The 24,017-nt window shown below is 43.9% G+C and overlaps 1 protein-coding gene across 3 annotated transcripts; it reads right to left on the bottom strand.

The window, feature by feature from the left end:
* Nucleotides 1-127: 127 nt before the first annotated feature.
* Nucleotides 128-22,541, bottom strand: LOC135564674 (myosin phosphatase Rho-interacting protein-like). 3 transcript variants are annotated; one of them, XM_065010248.1, is made up of 23 exons: nt 22,294-22,541; nt 21,225-21,302; nt 21,005-21,070; nt 20,345-20,496; nt 19,833-19,917; nt 19,502-19,667; nt 18,739-18,928; nt 17,608-17,713; nt 8,445-8,549; nt 8,150-8,206; nt 7,859-7,927; nt 7,632-7,721; nt 7,404-7,513; nt 6,707-7,241; nt 6,481-6,585; nt 3,696-6,353; nt 3,372-3,519; nt 3,091-3,208; nt 2,678-2,837; nt 2,321-2,422; nt 1,937-2,023; nt 1,581-1,740; nt 128-586 (listed from the first exon to the last, which is right to left on the bottom strand). In XM_065010248.1, the coding sequence occupies exons 1-23, from the start codon at nt 22,417-22,419 to the stop codon at nt 570-572; spliced, it is 5,490 nt and encodes a 1,829-aa protein (XP_064866320.1). In that variant the 5' UTR covers nt 22,420-22,541; the 3' UTR covers nt 128-569. The 3 variants fall into 3 exon arrangements, with proteins under 3 accessions (XP_064866320.1, XP_064866318.1, XP_064866319.1); XM_065010246.1 differs by having other exon boundaries at nt 128-1,740; XM_065010247.1 differs by having other exon boundaries at nt 128-1,740; nt 6,707-7,238.
* Between the last annotated feature and the right edge of the window lie 1,476 nt (nt 22,542-24,017).

Raw genomic sequence — 24,017 nt, 5'->3', positions numbered from 1 at the left:
TCATGCAATTATTTAAAATAAATCCATTTAATTTATCATTAGATTACCTGACATGAATAAAGAACATCAAAATGTGTACTAGCAGGACCAAGATAAACGCCTCCAAATAAAACCACCCACTCACAAACAAATAATACTTTTACATTATAGACTCAGACGGTACATTCATACTTGTTCATGTATTTCACAGGTAAGAAAATCAAACTTAATCTGAGTTGTCTTTAGAAATATCCCCGTTCAATAACTGGATTGGACAAAGCAGTGTAATAATTGTACACATTTTACAAACTTCTTGAGATAAATGTTAGTCGTCAGGAAAACGTCTACAAAATGTCTAACCTATCTACAGACGCAGACAGGCTAAATAGTAGTGTGCGTTTAGATACAATGATGTAAAAATACAGAATCCTCAAATAATGCGCTTTTAAAATTCTGTAGTACAGCAACGGTAGATAGGACATAAAATGTTTGACAATATAACTTTGGATCTCTAAGTGCTAAATGGTGTAAACATGGATAGACCGATGAACAATCCATGTTGTGCGTTGTGTCTCTTTGTTCAGCTGCAGTTATCTTCCTTGACACTCTACGGAGAAAGAAACAAATATCAGAAATCAGATCCAGCATCATGACTATTAAATCATAATGGTAAAGCTTGTGTTTCAAACGTGATTACTGTCAGGCCACATAAAGAATCACCAACATCTTTTCTAATACTGGCATGGCATACTATTTTTTTCGCTGACATTCCTACATTTCGCAGACATGCAGAAAATACAAGAACATTACACCATTCACTGAATTTGTAGAATATCATTCACAAGGTGCAGCCATGCCCAAAATGTTGGCTACATTACCAGGACAGTCCGTTCTATTATTCAGTCTAACAGAACTAGGGAGTATATGATGGATGAAAGAAGGATGAAAACCAATAGTTGCCTTCAGTATAAGGATTAAAACCATTAGTTTCCTCCAGTATAAGGATTAAAACCATTAGTTGCCTCCAGTATAAAGATTAAAACCAACTAGTTGGCTCCAGTATTGAGAGGTCAAAGTGCATGTATGAGGAAGAATAACGGACAACCACACCCCTAAGAGACACTGTAAAGGCAAAACAGATGTTTCAGATATGTATTATACATGTGTACCCAAAGTAGATCTCTATAGGGTTATGCTGCACCACTGTACAAGATTACTTCTAATTAGAGCCCCTTTCTTTCATTTGTGTAAGAAATGGACAGAACGTCAAGGGTTATTCAAAATCTAAAGGACTAACTGACATGCTACAGCAAACTGCACAGATAACAGTCAGAGGATTCAGATACATCCAATATTATTAAGACACATAACAGAATGAGGTTATTCACAAATTGTCTGTATTACGCAATGAATGACATCCGTACGATACAGACTAGTGATGCTGCCAAAACCAGAGGTGGTTGGGGAAACATCCAGCGAGACTTGGCTGTCATGTAGGTTTTGGCCTCAGAGTGGCAGCACTCAACACCTTGTCGTTTTCACATCAGTGGTTCATCTCTGAATCCCTGAAGTCCGGGCCACCAGCTTAATGTCATGTATACCATTATTATCTGTGTCCACTGCAGGTGAGAGCTCTCCTAGTGCTTTGTGGGCCAACATCAGGTTCTCCCTGAGATGTCCCAGGTCTCTCTCTGCCTTGGCCCTCATGATGCTTAGCTCTGTGTAGATGTCCTTGTACGTCTCTGTTGCATACCTCTTATCCTGGGGGGAACAGGGATTAGGCTATAAACAGGCACTATTACCAGGTTAAATAGAGTATGACCCATGCTAATATTTGTACAGTAATACATGGCAATAGCAGGACAATAGTGTTGTCCATCTTATATCTACTCTTCATACATTTATACAGACAAAGGCTATTGTTATTCTGCCAGTGTGTGCTGTGCTGTGATCTCACCCTGTGGGCTGTCTGGAGTTCATCCTTGAGCGAGGTGATCTTCTGCTTGAGGCACTGCACCTCTGACTCCTTCACACGCAGGGAGATCTAACAGTCAGACAGAATCACAGTTGATGCCTCAGACACAGGTACAACACCAGAGGACCAAGGTGCCATAGATCAGCACAGAATGTACAGCACATGAGTATATCATATGTTTTAAAGGCTGTAAGTTGGTCATGTTGCTAAGGGTGACATCTAGTGGTGTTACCAGTCAAAGGCAGATACAGTTTACCTTTACATCAAACTTTACTTGACTGGACTAGATAAAGATTATATCCAACAATTTTTTGTTATACTTAAGCAGCATAGCTATTGTGCAGTGAAGTACTACTGAAGACTTACCTCCAGCTCATACACATTTCTCTCCTGACTAAGAGGGAAGGCGTCCTGCTTGGCCAGAGAGCAAAGTCTGGTGATCTCTGCAGCAAGATGGCCACTCAGCTCCTGGAAAGACAACCACAGTCATCATTACTAACACTGCTACTTTGTATTTGACAAAGACAGAATTGGGAAATACTAAGGGAAATGTAAGGGACCCTCAAGGTTTTGTTGCAGAGTGTTGTAACAGTCTGATATGACGTTTATAAAAGTATGCGTTATGCATTCTACTATGTGTGTTAAGACAGAGGACCCGGCAGCAGATTTAGTTGGCTTGGAGCAGAAACACTTGTGATGATACATGGTCATAATGTGACTGACCTGGTTGCGAGTTCTGAGGTCCTGGTTCTCCTGCTGACACTGACACAGAGCCTGTCTCTCTGCCTCCAGGGCCTGGCCCAGGTGGGAGCTCTCCAGACACTTCAGAGAGTACTGCTGGGACAACACCTCCAGCTCCCTGTGACAGGAGAGCAGCTCCTCACTACACACACACACACACACACACACACACACACACACACAAAACATGATCCTGAGAGCTGAAAACCACAGCCAGGACTAGACACAAGGTGCACTGTGTGTTATACAGACAGACATATACAGAGTCAAGGACAGGTAGAATGCAGATTATCAGTCCAAAACTCAAGTGTTTGTCAGCCAATCTAGTGTACTATCTGGCCATGTGCTTTCCTTGACGATTTACAACCACATAGATCAACAGGTAGTACATTTACCTGTGTTGCCTGCATATTTCTCCAAGATTCACATCTCCTGCATTGCTGTTTTCATGGCATGCCCTCTGTATCTCTCTCTTGAGTTCGGCACGGTGAGCGTTCTTCATTGCTTCAATTGCTAATTCCACAATAAAAGGGGATATGTTCACTCCATTAGAGTGGCATGGGAATGTGAGCTTATCAATATTCTGAGAAACTCTGCCTTCACACATACTGTAAATATCCTAAAAACATTTAACCTTTAAACATACACACACAACACACACACTGTCCCCACTCACCTGTGATAGTAGCAGCCGTCTCCTCCTCCAGCAGTCTGTCTGTGTCTAACTGCAGGCGCTGCAGGTCCTGCTGGTGTCTGTGTTGCAGTTCCCCCACGATCCTCTGCTGGGACTCCTCCATGGTGACAAAGCCATGCTCATATGTGGCCTGCAGGGGCAAACACAGACGCAGTGGACTGTTAGGTGATTCATCCACAGATCCATTGTTATAATGGTCACTACTCCCTGGGGTTGGTTCATTACATCTTAATTCTAGTGAATTCAGGAACAACCAAAAATATAATTGATGATCATCGACAATTGTTATTATGGGAGTTGCCCTACCTTTAGCTTTTCTATGTCCTCCTTATGGTTCAGCTGGAGAGATGCCATTCTCCCATCATGCTCTGCTTTCATGTTGGCCATGACAGACAGCTGCTCCTCCAGATCCTTCACACGACCTCTCATTGATGATAACACAATCTCCAGCTCCTCCTCCCCCACAGTGTTTGCTTCTTCATGGGGTTCAGTAGTGCTCCTCTCCTCTACATCCTTATCAGTGTCAACTTCCTGGATTCCTTTCTCTACCTCATCTACCCTACTCTCTACCTTTATCTTTGAACTCTCAATGCTGTTGGTCAGGAAGTCACCCTCCACCACCTCTGCACACCTTCTAACCCAGCACACTTCCTCTACTGCAGTCACTCCCTGGTTTGGGCTTTCCACCTCCATTTTACCTGCAGCATTCATTGCAGGCGTCTCTGTCTTCTGCTCACTTGCAGTGTCTAGTAGCTGTGTGGCTGTTTGCTGTGAGTCTATGTGTTCTCCCTGCCTCAGGGGGGTCAACCCTAATCCCAGTGAGGAACTCCCCTGTCTCTCCAGGTCTGACTGTCTGGCCCCAAGCTGCTGGTTTTCACTCAGCAGCCCAGCACATCTGCTGCACATCAAAGGAGAAGAAGCAATGAGCAGTCCCTGTTGAATCTCTTGAAATTGGCTCTGGTGTAGAGTGTTAAGCCTACTGAGACGATAGGATGAGAAGGCTTCCATGGCGGTGCAGTGTATGGAAGCTAACCGGGGCTCATTTACATTGTGGAAATTACAAAGTCTTTGTGCCAGGGACTGGAGCTCGTCATTGGCCGAGGCTCCGACTGAGGAGGTGATTTGGTTGAGCAGGAAAATTCTCTCCTGTGTGATCTCTGTGAAATGTCGGCTTATGAAGTCATCGGTGTCATTATGCTGGTTGTACACATTCCATATCCTCTCATCATCACCTTCCTCTTTCATTTCTGAACCTGTTTCACCTGCTATGTTTCCAATGATGTCCAGGTCTCTCAAAGAGCTGCATCCATTCATCCTGTCCAGGCCTCCGGTGTTTATGTTTAATTCTGTCTTATTATGAGAAAAAAGAGTATGAGCTAGGAGGAGCGTTTGCTTTTCCACTACCATGTGTTCTAAAATCTGACTTAGAATCACATCTGTGAGTTTATCCTCATTGGACTGGGATGGGTTGACTTTCAAACTGTTCAACAGCCTTCCCCAAAACTCCTCCTCTAACTGAAGCTGCCTGACCACTGTCTTGTTCACCTCCACACACTTTCTATCTAATGGCATCTTTACCACATCCATATCTGACCTGTCAATCACCTGCACTACTCTCCCTAAGGTTCTGGACATCAACCTTATCCCTTCCATCACTTGCTGAACCCTTTCTTCACCTGAATCCAATATTACCTCCTCCTGCCATTTGCCTTCACTGCTACACCTTAATCCACTTTCTTTCTCCACCGTCCTTTCCTTCTCTACTTCCTCATTAAACCTTACGATGTCACCCTCTGCCTCCATGGCTCTCTGGCTGTACAACCGCTCAGCCTCTCTGAGTTGTGTGTTGTGGGCCTGCAGCTCCCTGCAGGTCTGTTCTGTGTGCTGGAGCTGTCTCTCTAGTTCTAATTGCTTGGCCTCCATGGCCTGCAGACACTGTTGAAGGTGTTCCCGCTCCTTCTCTCCAAGGTGGTGTGTGTTGATATTCTCTTCCCCAGCTTCCTCCTCTTCATCATCATCATCATCATCATCCTCTTCTGCTGGGAAGCCCAGGTCTTTGAAAGTGTCCTCCCTGAGCTGCAGCTGTACCTCTGTCTTCTTCAGATGCTGGTCCATTGAGGCTAGTAGGGACTGGGCCTCCTGGAGCTGCTCATCTCTCCTGCGCAGCTCCTTCTCCAGGCCTTCCACTTTGGTCTGGCTGTGCTGCTCTGCCTCAGGGAGGAACTGAGGCCCACTGTACTGAGTGATAAGCTCTGCTCTCAGTCTCTCTATCTCTCTGTCTGCCTCTGTCAGCTGGTTGAGCATCTCCTGGTTGCGCTGGTTGAGGGCCTCGTTCTGGCTGCTGAGCAGCTCTACCTCCTGGGATAGTCTCCTCATCACGATGGCCTGGTCTGGGTCTACGTACTCCTCCGTGGGTCTGGGTGTCTCACAGCATAGTAGGTTGTCTATTCTCACGCTGTTGGCTCTTTCCTGAGTTTCCCCCATGCTCAGTGAATCTGGGCTCCATGCACAACTTTTTGTGTGCGATTCTGGAATCGATGTCTGTTGATGGCTTCCATTTTCAAACTGTGTCTGAGAGCTAGTTTCACTGCCCAAGTTAGGCCCTCTGTTCTCACTTCCATTCTGAGGCACAGAGTAGGATGAGAGTTCTGTGTCTGAGGTTGATGACATGACAGGTGTGTTTACTGATATAGGGCAGTCAGGGAACAGATCCTCCAGCCCCTGGAGGTTTCCCTCGGTGTCATGTAGCCAGATACTGGGTGGTGGTGATGGGTAAGTTCCAGGGGAGCTGTGTTTCTCCAGAGGGGCCGATGACAGGGCCAGGCCAAGCTGCTCCTGGAGCTGCTCCTGTATGTTCTGTTTCTTCAGCTCCTGTTGCTGGAGGAGCTCTCTGGTCTCCTTGTACATGTCAGTCAGGCTTTTCAAAGAGGGAAGATCAGCTTCTGGGCACATTGGGGCCTCAAGCTTACAGGAGGAGGCAAGACAATTGTCTATAATTAGGTAGTTATCATTGTTGCAAAGTGGAAGTATTATAGATGGAAATACAGAGCATATCCATACTATGTATAGGCCAATATATACTTTGCCTTACCGGCAGGGAGGCATGATGCTGGCGTCCTAATGCAGTGCTCAAATGAGCCTCCAGCTCAAGCCTGCGATGGTCTGACTCTGCCAACTGGCCCTTCAACTCCTCTACCTTTAATCACAAGACACAGAGATAAAGTAAGTCCACCGTTAAGCCAACCAGCAGCAGAGAAAGCACCTCATAACGTTAACATTGTTCCTGTTAGGAATCATTTTGAGATACACAGACTCACCCTCCTGTGGTAGGTCTCCAGCAGAATCCCCATATCCTCTTTATCCTTGCCCTGGGACTCAGTGTACAATGGAACAGTCTTCTCCTGTCTAAAGGCAGTCCTTTCCACCTGCTGCCAGCACTGTTCAATCTCCCTCTGTACCCTCTGGTGAGTCCTGGGTGACCTGGGACTGATACCTCCTCTGTCACAGTCCATCTCCCAGCCCACAAGGAAGCCTAGCATGCTGTCATACCTCCTCCTCCTCTCCTCTCGCCTCCTCTTCCTCTCCAGGTCCCCTACCTCCATCCGAAGAGGCTCCTTTGTCTCCTGCTGCACCTCCTGCTCAGAGGCTAGCAGGGCCATAGGGCTGAACTCAGCCCAGTCAAAGGTCTTGGAGCGCCCTTCGCGTCTCCTCTCACGGATGCGGCTCTGTTTGGGCCCCTGGACTCTCTCTGTAGGGACCTCAGAGGAGGGGGAGGAGTCCTGGGTCACGTCTGGCTTAGGAAGGGGCAGTGACTCTGATGGGCTGCAAGGGACGTGATGGACTGGCAAGCTGCTTTACAATCACAACAGAATAACACAAATACTTACTGACGGAGGAAATTAGGCATTCTGTCGAAACAAAGGCAGAGACCTTCCCATCACTACTATAGAATGGTGGTAGTCTACTAATGTATTACTATGTAGTAGTGAGGCTGGTATTACAGACGCCATTTACCTGGCTACATCAGGAGCGTTAGATGGATGGACATTCTTCATGAGGGCCTGGATCCAGTTTCTCCGTATCCCTGCAGTCATGGCTGACAGAGTGAAGACACACTTCTGGGTCTGAGGGAAGACATTAGGAATATTACTTTGATTGAGTATAGGAGACTTACTGTATGTATAGAATGGATCAACATTCATCTGTTGATTTCAATTTTTGTAAGTATAGATTTAGTCTAACATGGATCTGAAAGCCGTAGTTCCTCTGGACCTGGTGCTCTGAGACATTATGACACTTGGTCAAATCAATCTCCCCCTCCAAATCTGAGTTCTAACAAGAGAAGATGACAAACATCAATTCAAGACTTGGGATGAAAAACAAAAACAAAACCATGTTTCCCTGTCCTCACAAAATCACATATCTGTGTGTACTTCATTCAGTAAAAATGAAAATGCACATGAACTTGCCTCCTCTGCGAAGGAATCCTTGTAGTACCTCAGACTGTCAGCTGACAGCACAAACCAGTATTTCCTCCACTAGAGGGGAGCAGACAGACATTATAAGGGATATTAGACACAGAAACCTACATAATACATTTGAACTGTCAGGCTTCACCTTCATAGCAAGGATCCACAGCACCTTAAACATCACTAAATGTACACACACACATTCCGGATCCATGTGCCTTTGGGGTAGAAACGTGGGAAGGTGTTCAGTGCCGAAAGTAAAAGACATTCTGGATCTGTCCATTCCTATACCTGATCCTCCTTATCCAGGTTCATCATCCACCCTTTCTTGAAGTTCAGCAAATCAGGCTGTAAGGAAGATAAGACAGTAAGTTAGTCAGGAGTTCAAAGAGGCACGGTCATACAGTTGTTTTCAGACACTTCAACATAAAAGTAAACTGCCGTCAATCCACTTGGGGCTTTCATTTTTACTTGTATAAATTATGAGAGCGTCCTTGTTTGAACTGTGACAGTTTTCTGACATGTTTTACAACTTGGCCCCATGTGCTTTCAGTGCACAGAAATTCCAGAAGTATTAAGCACTCACAGTCATGACAGACTCCGAGGTCCTGCGGTCCAGTGACTTAGCTCTTCTCTGAGGAGGAGGGACGGTGAGTTGACCTGGGCGTAGATCTCCACACGACTGCAGTTTCTGGGTGTAACAACAGGACACTATCAATTACTGAAAGTAACAATGTAGAAGGTGTCAGATGGATTAGCAAATGTGATCATGTCCTGTATTACTGTAAGCTTGTTGCAAATAAAAAACAAGATGTCGTTTCCCTTTAGTCTATCATGACTGAGACAGCTTGGACGTGTGCATTGTATCAAGCAGAGAACCCACAAGTCATGGCAGGTCTCTGGCAGGCAGTGTTGTGAGATGTAAGGCTTGTTGTGGGACACAGCAGGAGACAGGAAGTGCTCTCTATACAGGGGCTATTAAACCGTACTCACATTAAGAATGAGTTCCACTCTGGTAACTGGGATTGGCTGGGGAGTGTATGAAAAGACGTTGGAGGCTGTATTATCCCTGATGGCCCCTGGCATCCAGTCTCACAAGCCCAGGGATGTTAAAAGTCCCAAATCTCTGTCTTGACAAGATTCCCACATCCCTGACTGTTACCTACCAAAGCTACCTCATATTGGGTTTCATCCTGGCTAACCAAATAGCTCTAAAAAACACATCAGAGAGTCCCTTTAAATCTAGATTAGCCAGCGCTAAATGAAACTAGAGACAGCGGCACCATATGAAACAAGATTATTTTCTCATTTACTTGAGCCTTCAACAGCCTCATTCTTTTTACTCTTATGTAATAAAAGAAAAGGGAAAACGAACACTTCAGTAAATCCAGAACATTCTTCGTCTTGTGCCCAGCTATTTGCATAGAAAACTATCCAAGGACACATAACAGTAACATGAGGGAGAGAACACTCTGCTCCAGCCAGCAGTGTGAACTAGCCTCCTGTCTTCTCCAACAACACTGACCATTCTGGACAGTTGCTGTCTTCCAATGAAGTCTCTTTTCCCTAGGATAGGATGAGAAATGGGAAGTGAGGGGGATTCTGGGGAATCTGAACCTGGGGGACAGAGTGAACTGTGAACAGGCATTTGACCTCTCACTCCAATACCCCCCCCCCCCCCTGCAACAAAAAAAAACTACTGGAACTGGAGGAACATAAATGATCACATGGGATAATATGTTCCGTCGGGCAGGAATTTAAGAGAAAAATCCTACAGAGGGATTTAATCAGAGATTAACATTAAACCTTTGACCCCATGGGATGGCCATACTGTGTATGATGTGTCTAACTAAATCATATTACTGGGTTCAACAGTTCATACAGTATCTCATATTATAAACAGAAATATATACAGTACACCAGCCATAGTCTGTGAAAAATCAACTACAAGCGGCCGGTTGCACCTTAATTGAGGAGGACGGGCTCATAGTAATGCCTGGAAGGGAAGGAGTGGAATGGTATCGAACATATCAAACACATGTTTCCAGGTGTATGATGCCATTCCATTTACTCCGTTCCAGACATTATTATGAGACGTCCTCCCCTCAGCAGCCTTCTGTGACATCAACAGTATGTTTTCTACATACAGTACAATGTGCATACTGTGTACCAGTATGGACTATACATGTGTTCTATACTGTAGTGATAATCCTAAATGCTGGTCATGTGTTTGTTGTTGTCGGGAGTAGACAGACTGATACTTATGCTTTAGTCACTACCTTAATCACCGGAGCCAGTCTGAGAACATGGTGACTGTCATTTCACAAACAGATGTGCACTTGACTCAGGAGATACTGTTCAGTGATAGTCCCTCCCAGCCTCAAACACATGACCAACAGCAGCTCCCTACAGACACAACAGCACCCTACAGATACAACAGGTCCCTACAGATACAACAGCATCCTACAGATACAACAGGTCCCTACAGATACAACAGGTCCCTACAGATACAACAGGTCCCTACAGATACAACAGCTCCCTACAAATACAACAGCTCCCTACAGATACAACAGCTACTTACAGATACAACAGCTCCCTACAGATACAACAGCTACTTACAGATACAACAGGTCCCTACAGATACAACATCTCCCTACAGATACAACAGCTCCCTACAGATACAACAGCACCCTACAGATACAACAGCACCCTACAGATACAACATCTCCCTACAGATACAACATCTCCCTACAGATACAACAGCTCCCTACAGATACAACAGGTCCCTACAGATACAACAGCACCCTACAGATACAACAGGTCCCTACAGATACAACAGGTCCCTACAGATACAACAGCTCCCTACAGATACAACAGGTCCCTACAGATACAACAGCTCCCTACAGATACAACAGCACCCTACAGATACAACAGCTCCCTACAGATACACCAGCTCCCTACAGATACAACAACTACTTACAAATACAACAGGTCCCTACAGATACAACATCTCCCTATAGATACAACAGCTCCCTACAGATACAACAGGTCTCTACAGATACAACAGCACCCTACAGATACAACAGGTCCCTACAGATACAACAGCACCCTACAGATACAACAGCTCCGTACAGATACAACAGCTACCTACAGATACAACAGCACCCTACAGATACAACAGGTCCCTACAGATACAACAGCACCCTAAAGATACAACAAGTTCCTACAGATACAACAGCTCCCTACAGATACAACAGCACCCTACAGATACAACAGCTCCCTACAGATACAACAGCTCCCTACAGATACAACAGGTCCCTACAGATACAGCAGCACCCTACAGATACAACAGCTACCTACAGATACAACAGCACCCTACAGATACAACAGCTCCCTACAGATACAACAGCTCCCTACAGATACAACAGGTCCCTACAGATACAGCAGCACCCTACAGATACAACAGCTCCCTACAGATACAACAGCTCCCTACAGATACAACAGGTCCCTACAGATACAACAGCTCCGTACAGATACAACAGCTACCTACAGATACAACAGCACCCTACAGATACAACAGCACCCTACAGATACAACAGGTCCCTACAGATACAGCAGCACCCTAAAGATACAACAAGTTCCTACAGATACACCAGCTCCCTACAGATACAACAGGTCCCTACAGATACAACAGGTCCCTACAGATACAACAGCTCCCTACAGATACAACAGCACCCTACAGATACAACATCTCCCTACAGATACAACAGCTCCCTACAGATACAACAGCTCCCTACAGATACAACAGCACCCTACAGATACAACAGCACCCTACAGATACAACATCTCCCTACAGATACAACAGGTCCCTACAGATACAACAGGTCCCTACAGATACAACAGCTCCCTACAAATACAACAGCTCCCTACAGATACAACAGCATCCTACAGATACAACAGGTCCCTACAGATACAACAGGTCCCTACAGATACAACAGCTCCCTACAGATACAACAGCACCCTAAAGATACAACAGGTCCCTACAGATACAACAGCTCCCTACAGATACAACAGACAGATACAACAGCTCCCTACAGATACAACAGATACAGATACAACAGCTCCGTACAGATACAACAGCTACCTACAGATACAACAGCACCCTACAGATACAACAGCACCCTACAGATACAACAGGTCCCTACAGATACAGCAGCACCCTAAAGATACAACAAGTTCCTACAGATACAACAGCTCCCTACAGATGTCCCTACAGATACAACAGGTCCCTACAGATACAACAGCTCCCTACAAATACAACAGCTCCCTACAAATACAACAGCTCCCTACAGATACAACAGCTCCCTAGCTCCCTACAGATACAACAGCTCCCTACAGATACAACAGCTACTTACAGATACAACAGCTCCCTACAGATACAACAGCTACTTACAGATACAACAGGTCCCTACAGATACAACAGCACCCTACAGATACAACAGCTCCCTACAGATACACCAGCTCCCTACAGATACAACAACTACTTACAGATACAACAGGTCCCTACAGATACAACATCTCCCTACAGATACAACAGCTCCCTACAGATGCAACAGGTCCCTACAGATACAACAGCACCATACAGATACAACAGCTACCTACAGATACAACAGCTACCTACAGATACAACAGCACCCTACAGATACAACAGCACCCTACAGATACAACAGGTCCCTACAGATACAACAGCACCCTAAAGACACAACAGCACCCTACAGATACAACAGGTCCCTACAGATACAACAGCACCCAACAGATACAACAGCTCCCTACAGATACAACAGGTCCCTACAGATACAACAGGTCTCTACATATACAACAGCTCCCTACAGATACAACAGCACCCTACAGATACAACAGCTCCATACAGATACAACAGCTACCTACAGATACAACAGCACCCTACAGATACAACAGCACCCTACAGATACAACAGCACCCTAAAGATACAACAGGTTCCTACAGATACAACAGCTCCCTACAGATACAACAGTACCCTACAGATACAACAGCACCCTACAGATACATCAGCTCCCTACAGATACAACAGCTCCCTACAGATACAACAGCTCCCTACAGATACAACAGCTCCCTTCAGATACAACAGCACCCTACAGATACAACAGCTCCCTACAGATACAACAGGTCCCTACAGATACAACAGGTCTCTTTGGATATAACAGCTCCCTACAGATACAACAGCTCCCTACAGATACAACAGCTCCCTACAGATACAACAGGTCCCTACAGATACAACAGCACCCTACAGATACAACAGGTCCCTACAGATACAACAGGTCCCTACAGATACAACAGCTCCCTACAGATACAACAGGTCCCTACAGATACAACAGCTCCCTACAGATACAACAGCACCCTACAGATACAACAGCTCCCTACAGATACACCAACAGATACAACAACTACTTACAAATACAACAGGTCCCTACAGATACAACATCTCCTATAGATACAACAGCTCCCTACAGATACAACAGGTCTCTACAGATACAACAGCACCCTACAGATACAACAGGTCCCTACAGATACAACAGCACCCTACAGATACAGCAGCTCCGTACAGATACAACAGCTACCTACAGATACAACAGCACCCTACAGATACAACAGGTCCCTACAGATACAACAGCACCCTAAAGATACAACAAGTTCCTACAGATACAACAGCTCCCTACAGATACAACAGGTCCCTACAGATACAGCAGCACCCTACAGATACAACAGCTACCTACAGATACAACAGCACCCTACAGATACAACAGCTCCCTACAGATACAACAGCTCCCTACAGATACAACAGGTCCCTACAGATACAGCAGCACCCTACAGATACAACAGCTCCCTACAGATACAACAGCTCCCTACAGATACAACAGGTCCCTACAGATACAACAGCACCCTACAGATACAACAGCTCCGTACAGATACAACAGCTACCTACAGATACAACAGCACCCTACAGATACAACAGCACCCTACAGATACAACAGGTCCCTACAGATACAGCAGCACCCTAAAGATACAACAAGTTCCTACAGATACACCAGCTCCCTACAGATACAACAGGTCCCTACAGATACAACAGGTCCCTACAGATACAACAGCTCCCTACAAATACAACATCTCCCTACAGATACAACAGCTCCCTACAGATACAACAGCTCCCTACAGATACAACAGCACCCTACAGATACAACAGCACCCTACAGATACAACATCTCCTACAGATACAACAGCTCCCTACAGATACAACAGCTCCCTACAGATACAACAGCACCCTACAGATACAACAGCACCCTACAGATACAACAACAGATACAACAAGTCCCTACAGATACAACAGGTCCCTACAGATACAACAGCTCCCTACAAATACAACAGCTCCCTACAGATACAACAGCATCCTACAGATACAACAGGTCCCTACAGATACAACAGGTCCCTACAGATACAACAGCTCCCTACAGATACAACAGCACCCTAAAGATACAACAGGTCCCTACAGATACAACAGCTCCCTACAGATACAACAGCACCCTACAGATACAACAGCTCCCTACAGATACAACAGCACCCTACAGATACAACAGCTCCGTACAGATACAACAGCTACCTACAGATACAACAGCACCCTACAGATACAACAGCACCCTACAGATACAACAGGTCCCTACAGATACAGCAGCACCCTAAAGATACAACAAGTTCCTACAGATACAACAGCTCCCTACAGATACAACATGTCCCTACAGATACAACAGGTCCCTACAGATACAACAGCTCCCTACAAATACAACAGCTCCCTACAGATACAACAGCTCCCTACAGATACAACAGCTCCCTACAGATACAACAGCTACTTACAGATACAACAGCTCCCTACAGATACAACAGCTACTTACAGATACAACAGGTCCCTACAGATACAACAGCACCCTACAGATACAACAGCTCCCTACAGATACACCAGCTCCCTACAGATACAACAACTACTTACAGATACAACAGGTCCCTACAGATACAACATCTCCCTACAGATACAACAGCTCCCTACAGATGCAACAGGCCCCTACAGATACAACAGCACCATACAGATACAACAGCTACCTACAGATACAACAGCTACCTACAGATACAACAGCACCCTACAGATACAACAGCACCCTACAGATACAACAGGTCCCTACAGATACAACAGCACCCTAAAGACACAACAGCACCCTACAGATACAACAGGTCCCTACAGATACAACAGCACCCTACAGATACAACAGCTCCCTACAGATACAACAGGTCCCTACAGATACAACAGGTCTCTACATATACAACAGCTCCCTACAGATACAACAGCACCCTACAGATACAACAGCTCCATACAGATACAACAGCTACCTACAGATACAACAGCACCCTACAGATACAACAGCACCCTACAGATACAACAGCACCCTACAGATACAACAGCACCCTAAAGATACAACAGCTCCCTACAGATACAACAGCTCCCTACAGATACAACAGTACCCTACAGATACAACAGCACCCTACAGATACATCAGCTCCCTACAGATACAACAGCTCCCTACAGATACAACAGCTCCCTACAGATACAACAGCTCCCTTCAGATACAACAGCACCCTACAGATACAACAGCTCCCTACAGATACAACAGGTCCCTACAGATACAACAGGTCTCTTTGGATACAACAGCTCCCTACAGATACAACAGCTCCCTACAGATACAACAGGTCCCTACAGATACAACAGCACCCTACAGATACAACAGCTCCCTACAGATACAACAGCACCCTACAGATACAACAGCTCCTACAGATACAACAGCTACCTACAGATACAACAGCTCCCTACAGATACAACAGCACCCTACAGATACAACAGGTCCCTACAGATACAACAGCACCCTACAGATACAACAGCTCCCTACAGATACAACAGCACCCTACAGATACAACAGCTCCGTACAGATACAACAGCTACCTACAGATACAACAGCACCCTACAGATACAACAGCACCCTACAGATACAACAGGTCCCTACAGATACAACAGCACCCTAAAGATACAACAAGTTCCTACAGATACAACAGCTCCCTACAGATACAACAGCTCCCTTCAGATACAACAGCACCCTACAGATACAACAGCTCCCTACAGATACAACAGGTCCCTACAGATACAACAGGTCTCTTTGGATACAACAGCTCCCTACAGATACAACAGCTCCCTACAGATACAACAGCTGCCTACAGATACAACAGCTCCCTACAGATACAACAGCTCCCTACAGATACAACAGCAGACTACAGATACAACAGCTCCCTACAGATACAACAGCAGCCTACAGATACAACAGCACCCTACAGATACAACAGGTCCCTACAGATACAACAGCACCCTAAAGACACAATAGCACCCTACAGATACAACAGGTCCCTACAGATACAACAGCTCCCTACAGATACAACAGCTCCCTACAGATACAACAGCAGCCTACAGATACAACAGCTCCCTACAGATACAACAGCTCCCTACAGATACAACAGCAGCCTACAGATACAACAGCACCCTACAGATACAACAGCTCCCTACAGATACAACAGCTCCCTACAGATACAACAGCACCCTACAGATACAACAGCACCCTACAGATACAACATCTCCCTACAGATACAACATCTCCCTACAGATACAACAGCTCCCTACAGATACAACAGCTGGGTCATTGTACTGTAAGATACCATCACCGTTATGAGTTAGCAGAGGTTTGTCTGGGACTTACAGGCAGATCCCTAATTACATAGTATCCATGTTTAGGTAAATGGAAAATGTGTCTAAGAGGAATGCCATTCTGAGATTACAACACACAACATGAAGTGCAGACGGAGCCCCGTCAGAGCATTATACAACCAGTTTAGTTAGAGAACACAACACAGTCCTTAATTATTCACCTTCTCCCTGTCTTACTCACACACACTAACACATGCCTCAACACGGCTGATGGGAGGATTGACTTAGCCATGCCAAACTCCTGCATTTCGGCATGGAACTAAACACACATATATTGGCACACGTGGCACACACACACACCTGACAGTGTGGACACATGTGGTACACACACACACCTGACAGTGTGGACACATGTGGTACACACACACACCTGACAGTGTGGACACACGTGGTACACACACACACCTGACAGTGTGGACACACATGGCACACACACACACCTGACAGTGTGGACACACATGGCACACACACACACCTGACAGTGTGGACACATGTGGTACACACACACACCTGACAGTGTGGACACACATGGTACACACACACACACCTGACAGTGTGGACACATGTGGTACACACACACACCTGACAGTGTGGACACACATGGTACACACACACAAACCTGACAGTGTGGAATGTAAGAGCAGCAATTCATCCCTGTCCATGAGCCTTACACACCATGCATTCAGGCCAGAGCCGAAACATTTGAGGTGATATCTTTGCCTCTCCAACACCTGGTCTTATGAGTCATGTCCAAACAAGTCCTATGGAGATGGTGTTATAGTGGAGGAATGTGACAAGCCTTACCGGGAGTGGGAGGACTGACTGCAATGTAAAAAGACTGTGACGGTGTGACTGATACCTCTCTCTGGTTGCTGCGATCTTCACTCCTCCCCTTCCTGGATCCAGCCTGACCCAGGTCCTCTCCCACAGCACTCCTCCCAGCCTTCCCTGGCTCATTGTAACAGCTGAAAAGCAGGAAAATCAAGCCTGTCATTCAACAAACAGCCATGGTGTCCTCCATGATCCCTCACAGGTGGGCTGTGACATCACTTCCTGCAGGAAGAACTTCAGAATGACAGCTGAATAATGTCACCGCCACTTATTCTGTACCCCCAAGCTGGGCCTAGACTGAGGACATCCATGTCACCTACATCCATCTAGTGCTACTGTTGAATTGGAATTTCAAGTGACATCCTCACCTCCAGTGTCATGTTTTGTTTAGAAAGATAGCAGATTTACATAGATGGAATTCCCTAGAAGAATCCGTTTGTTTAAACAGTATAACCACAAAAGCGAATACTATCTTTAATAAACTGTGGGTGTAGCATCTGTCCTGTTATAACAGGGATGGTAAATTCTTGTTGAGGCATGTATGTATCTGTATGAGTTGGCACAAACATAATACTGGGCCCTCAGTCAGTGTAATGTCTTGCCTTGACATTTCTCCTATTTTCTGTTGACTGGCAGTTTGTGAGGAACTCAGAAATAGAATTCCTTCAAAATATCTAATTACACAATACTTTAGGAATTTCGAGGCCTTATTCAGGGCAAGGATTCTGTCTGTCCTTAGAAGGCAATGAATGAAACACACAGACCAAGGAGGTATTCCCATCACGTAGCCCAAATACTGTATATGCTGTTAGTTAGGGAACAAACTGGGAGTGCTTCTATAAGCTACATTTAAAAACCATTACCTCCCTAATGGAAGAATATGGATGTTTGATGTGCTGTTGGGCTGTGTGTAATGTGTGTACCATTTTATACAGAGAGAAACAGGGAGGCATCTGCTGTCCTTTAGTGCTAATTGCTAGCACATTTGGTCCTAGCCCATGCCAAACCCGTTTTATGCCTGTTAGCATTTTCATGACAACACACAACAAATACAAAACCAAATAAATAGAATTGAAACTAATGTCCAAGAACATTGCATTCATTATAGATCTCCCAATATCAGACACAACTGATAACATGTCTTCTCCATGATTCTCACCTTCTCTCTGCCATGTTGTTCTTGTTGGCCGGTGGGTGGTCTCTGTATGGCGTAGGCTCTGTGGGCTGGCTGTCGCTGCTGGTGTCAGTCCCCTTGCTGGCCACAGAGTCCAGGGAACTCACAGAGCTACTGATACAGGAGCCGTTGGAGAGCCGCAGACTACCGTCAAAGGTCAGGGAGTCACTGGAGGCTGAAGGGAGTTAGTGGGGATCATGACTTGAGGAGAGTTATTAAATAAAGAGGTTTGTTTTCCGACTGTGACTGCACAGGTTAGGTCTATGTTTTGCATGATACTTTAGGTCATTGCTTTTGGACCGAAACACAAATAGCAAGATTTTTATGAGAATCCTGTTCTGAAAAATCTAACTTCTAAGACTTGTTATATGAGGAATCTGGTCAGATAGTTACTATAATGTCTCCCATCTAAGGAAGTGTCACGTTTGACCATAGTAGACATTTGAGGGACACCCCTACATAGTGCCACTATAAAGTTGCACCTAACAGACCACAGCTCATTAAAGAGATGCCTCCAGTTTGTTTTCCTTTTCATCTGCTCCCAGGCCATGGAAAAGCAGCTGGAAAAACTTGTCTGTTTAATAAAGGCCTAATAAATAAAGGCCAACTTTCTCATCCTGTATGCATGACCACCTGCAGGAAGTTAGGACAGTGTTAGACGGCAGGAAATGGCTTTGAATGTCTGACAGACTTGAAAGCCTGTCTGAGTGTGTGTGTATATGTGTTGGCTCGTTTCCTTCTTCCACACCTGCAGGGGTCTCGTCCAGGCCCAGGGGATCAGTATCTGTCACAGTCCAGACAGGGGCCACATCTGGACCCCCACTGGGCCGCTCTCCCTGCCACAGGCGAGGGTCACCACTTTTCATGACTGAGAAACTGGGCTCAGTGGCAGCCATCTTTGCTGGGCTGGGCTCCTGATGAACACAATAAGTTTTCATTGTCATTATGTGTAGAGGTATAACACATCATTGACATATACAGTAGTTGACATATTTTTCTGCAATATTTTCAAACATGTATTTAGACCATCGGTGACCAGGCATCTTGGTTACAATTTTATGAAAAGAAGAAGTTATCACCTGGGAAGTAGTGGGTTCTACTTTACGTTTCTTCTTCTGATTCTGCTTATAGGTCTGTGGGTAAACGACTAGTTGTTCACTCCAGCTGGTAAAAAGGACATGACAGGGATTCAAAATATTGTCCATCAAAGACAAGAATTTACAGAAAAGATAAATCAGAAGTGATATCATATCATATTGTAATTTCAGAGAAGTTAAGTCAGGAGTGATATCATATCATACTGTAATATCAGAGAAGTTAAGTCAGGAGTGATATCATATCATATTGTAATTTCAGAGAAGTTAAGTCAGGAGTGATATCATATCATATTGTAATTTCAGAGAAGTTAAGTCAGAAGTGATATCATATCATATTGTAATTTCAGAGAAGTTAAGTCAGGAGTGATATCATATCATACTGTAATATCAGAGAAGTTAAGTCAGGAGTGATATCATATCATAATGTAATATCAGGGAAGTTAAGTCAGGAGTGATATCATATCATACTGTAATATCAGAGAAGCATTACTGACCCATTGATGATCTCCTTGTTCTCCCCCCGAATAAAGAACTCCTGTTCAGGTGTGATGATGCACAAAGCGTTCCTCTGGCCTGTCTTAGGCTCTGCGTCAATCACCGCTGTACACAGATTCATGTTCACTGTTCCTTGTGGCAGAGTGCTTGTCTAAAGGAATGATACACAATGTAAATAGTTTTGTCTGACTGGAAATTCTGGAAGAGATTATGATGCTAATCATGGTATCTTTTGTACACCATCTAGAAATATAAAAAAATATAAATAGAAAGATATTTTGGAGGGTTAAAGGACATCACGAACAAGACATTACCCGTTGCAACTGAGTTTTAAAACAGGCTATATAGAGTGACATGAAAGAGAGCAGAGGAGGAGATTTCAGAAGATCAGTGAGAGAGGGGGATGTGGAATTAGAGGACAGATTAATCCCAAATCATCTGCTCTGGTACTACACACAACATCTGGCTAAAAGATGCATAGTGAATCCTCTTATAAAACATTAAAGGACAATATACATCAGGACAATATACTGTAGTTAACCTCTATTAATGTTGGATGATCTGGTTTGCTTAGCTTTTTGGTGTATGTGTGTGTGTGTGTGTGTGTGTGTGTGTGTGTGTAGGTGTGTGTGTGTGTGTTCAAATACAGAATCTCTTACCAACTCATCCAGTGCAAAGCTCATGCTGCCATGTTCATACAGGATGAAGAATCGTCGCTGCCATTTCTGCCATTAAGAGAGAGAGTTGTTATGGATAATGTTGCAATAATGCCTCAAATATTGAATAACTTGCAGGTCTATTAGAATATAAGATAGTACTACTGATACATTTCTGTACAACCATAGTCCAAGACTAGATAGTTATTTGTCATTCTCTTACCCTTGACCTCTGAATTGGATTGTCAAAGTCTGTCCCCTCAGCAGCCAAGCAGAGCCAGCCTCCATAGATGGGTTTGGCCTGTCAAGCATGGGAACACAAGGAGAAATGAGTTGTGTCTTGACCTGTGAAGGTTCTATCTAATGAAATCGGTTTTCTATGCCATCCTATGGGTCTTGGCTTTTTCTGGCAGGGAGCATCAATACTCGTTGATTCATGTTTTGAATGTCAAAGGAATAACAATCCTATCTTTTTAGGGAATGTCCGTTGTAGGATTAGCCAGTGACCGTTCGTGATTCAGTGTTCTTATAGTGATATGCTGCATTTACAAAATGTGTGAACAGATTAAGTTTGTCCATGCAATAGGCCGTAAACAAGAGGCAGGGTAATATTGTTGACATGGAAAAGAGAAGATAAACTGCTCTTTGTGCTCTTTTTGAGTCCCCAAAGCCTGGAATGTTCTGACTCTCTGCCAGTTACTCAACTTGCTCAACCTTTTGTCAGAGAGTTTTGTTTCTTGTGTTATGAGTGCTTCTCAACATGAGATAATTCTTTCCTCACAAGTTCCAACAGACTTGGATATTTATACTTAACCTTCACACCTGAGTCAGATGCTTTAAAACAGGAGCTTACTTAGCTGACGTTCAATGACCAATGGCTCTAAATTTACAAGGCACACAGAGATGAGCACAAAATAATCAGATAGCAATGGTGTATATGTTTTGTAAAAGAATAATAAACTGTTGTGGCCTATGGCACGCTGAGTGCTGACAGATGGGCTGTCAACGGTCTCTTTACAACAGTGTGGGAGGTGTGTGGTGACAAATATTTGACTCATGCATTGGGGCCATTCAGTCAAATTGCTTCATTTTCTACAACAGATAAGTTTGGCTATTACGTTATGTTCATTACATTTCACAAATGAACGTGATACCTGACACAATATGAAGGAATGTCTCTGTCTGATATAACATTGGGTGCATGCCCATCTGTCATCCCTGTCATCAACATTCAGAAGAGTAATAGCCAAAGTATTAAAACTAATAAAACATAAATATGTTTGTTCACTTACCTGGTCCTTACCATGATCAGTTGGAAGATGCAGCTCCCGAGACTTGAAGCAGTTCTGACATTTACTTTTATAAAAAATGTTCGCTTGGAATTTATTACACGGATTCGCACTCTTTTGTCCTGACATTTTGTCGTATATGGGCTACCACTATGTAAATCTGAAATGCTCCCCAATTCTCTCGTTGCGGTGCAGTTTATCCGATTCGAACATCTGTCAAATCCTGTGCGCTTTGAGCTCTCCCCGACCGGTCGAAATCTGGGATGTCCTAGGCAGCTGAGGAGTTGGCTATATAAATCCAACCTAGACTCATGGGTTTACGTAATATACCAAACGAAAATCCGTGAGGCTAAAATCAGTATGATACGTTACATTTGGTATGCATTCATTTGTGGATGTCCATCATCCATTTCGTATTATATGTTATAAATTACAATTCGTATGATCTGTTACAATTCGTATGTTATCTTACAAATTGTAATCCGTACTATATGTTACAAATTGTTGTGGCTAACGTCAGCTAGGTGGCCAATGTTAGCTAGGCTAGGGTTAGAGGTTACAGATGGGCAGTAACTCTGTTACAAGTATTTGAAATATGTATTTTGTCATTTGTATTACACTGGGTTGAACTACACTCCAATGTATTTTGTAATAAGATACTTTCGAGAGCTGTAAATTGTATTTTCAAAATACAAAATACCTTTCTATATATATATTTTTAGAGTGGTTTACAATTTTGTTGCCCCCTTTCACCCTGCATTGGTATCGTAAGTCTCATGGCACTATGGTGTGATAAGAGCATCTGCTAAATTAACTAAATATAAATGTATATGTAAAAATGGACATGTGCAAAGCATGCTAAGTATTATTCCAATGAGCTCCACCCCAAAACAAGGTACCTTATTATTACAAGGTAATAATACCCAGTATGCTTTGCAGTTCATTTTGGTATGTTCATTTTCACATATACATTTTGGTAATTTAGCAGACACTCTTACCCAGAGTGACTTACAGTCATGGCATTCAACTGAGGAAGATAAACAACAACATTTCACAGTTATAGCATGTAAGAAGTGTCTTTAATGTTATTGTTATTCTGGGCCGGCTAATTACAAATATATTTCTGTATTTTAAAATACAAAATACATGTATTTTAATTAAATACATTTCAAAATAGAAGCATTGTGTGGTTTAATTTGATACGATATTTATGGTATTTTGTGTATTATATTTTGTAATTGTATTTTGTACATTTTACCCATCCCTGGTTAAGATTAGGGTTAAGAGTTAGGTTAAAGGGTTAAGGTCAGGGTTAGCGAAAGGGTTTGTTAACATGCTACGCAGTTGCAAAGTAGCTCAAAAGAAGAAAGTGGTTGCAAAGATACAAAATAGCTCAAATGCTTGTCCGTGATGAGATTCAAACATGCAACCTTTGGGTTGATACACATTTGTGTTATATATACCCTCCTTTCGTTTTTGCCTTAAGTAACCTTTTTTCTTAGGTTTTATTAACACATTATACTAATTTGAGTGTCCTGGATTTTCGTTTACTATGTTATGTCTAGTCTATGAGACCAGCCTGATAAAGCTACATTTTGCTGCCTTCTACTGACAGATAGCTGAACTGATAATCAGTCTGGTGTACGTTCACAGTGTATTCACATTTCCTCACCTGATCTGATATCACAAGATGCCTCTGTCCTGAAATTGACATACATTTACATTTA

This window comes from Oncorhynchus nerka, linkage group LG26 (genome assembly GCF_034236695.1).
Source record: "Oncorhynchus nerka isolate Pitt River linkage group LG26, Oner_Uvic_2.0, whole genome shotgun sequence".
Taxonomy (NCBI): Eukaryota; Metazoa; Chordata; class Actinopteri; order Salmoniformes; family Salmonidae; genus Oncorhynchus; species Oncorhynchus nerka.
Note: the sequence above shows the minus strand (reverse complement) of the source record. Positions and strands in the feature narration are given on the sequence as shown.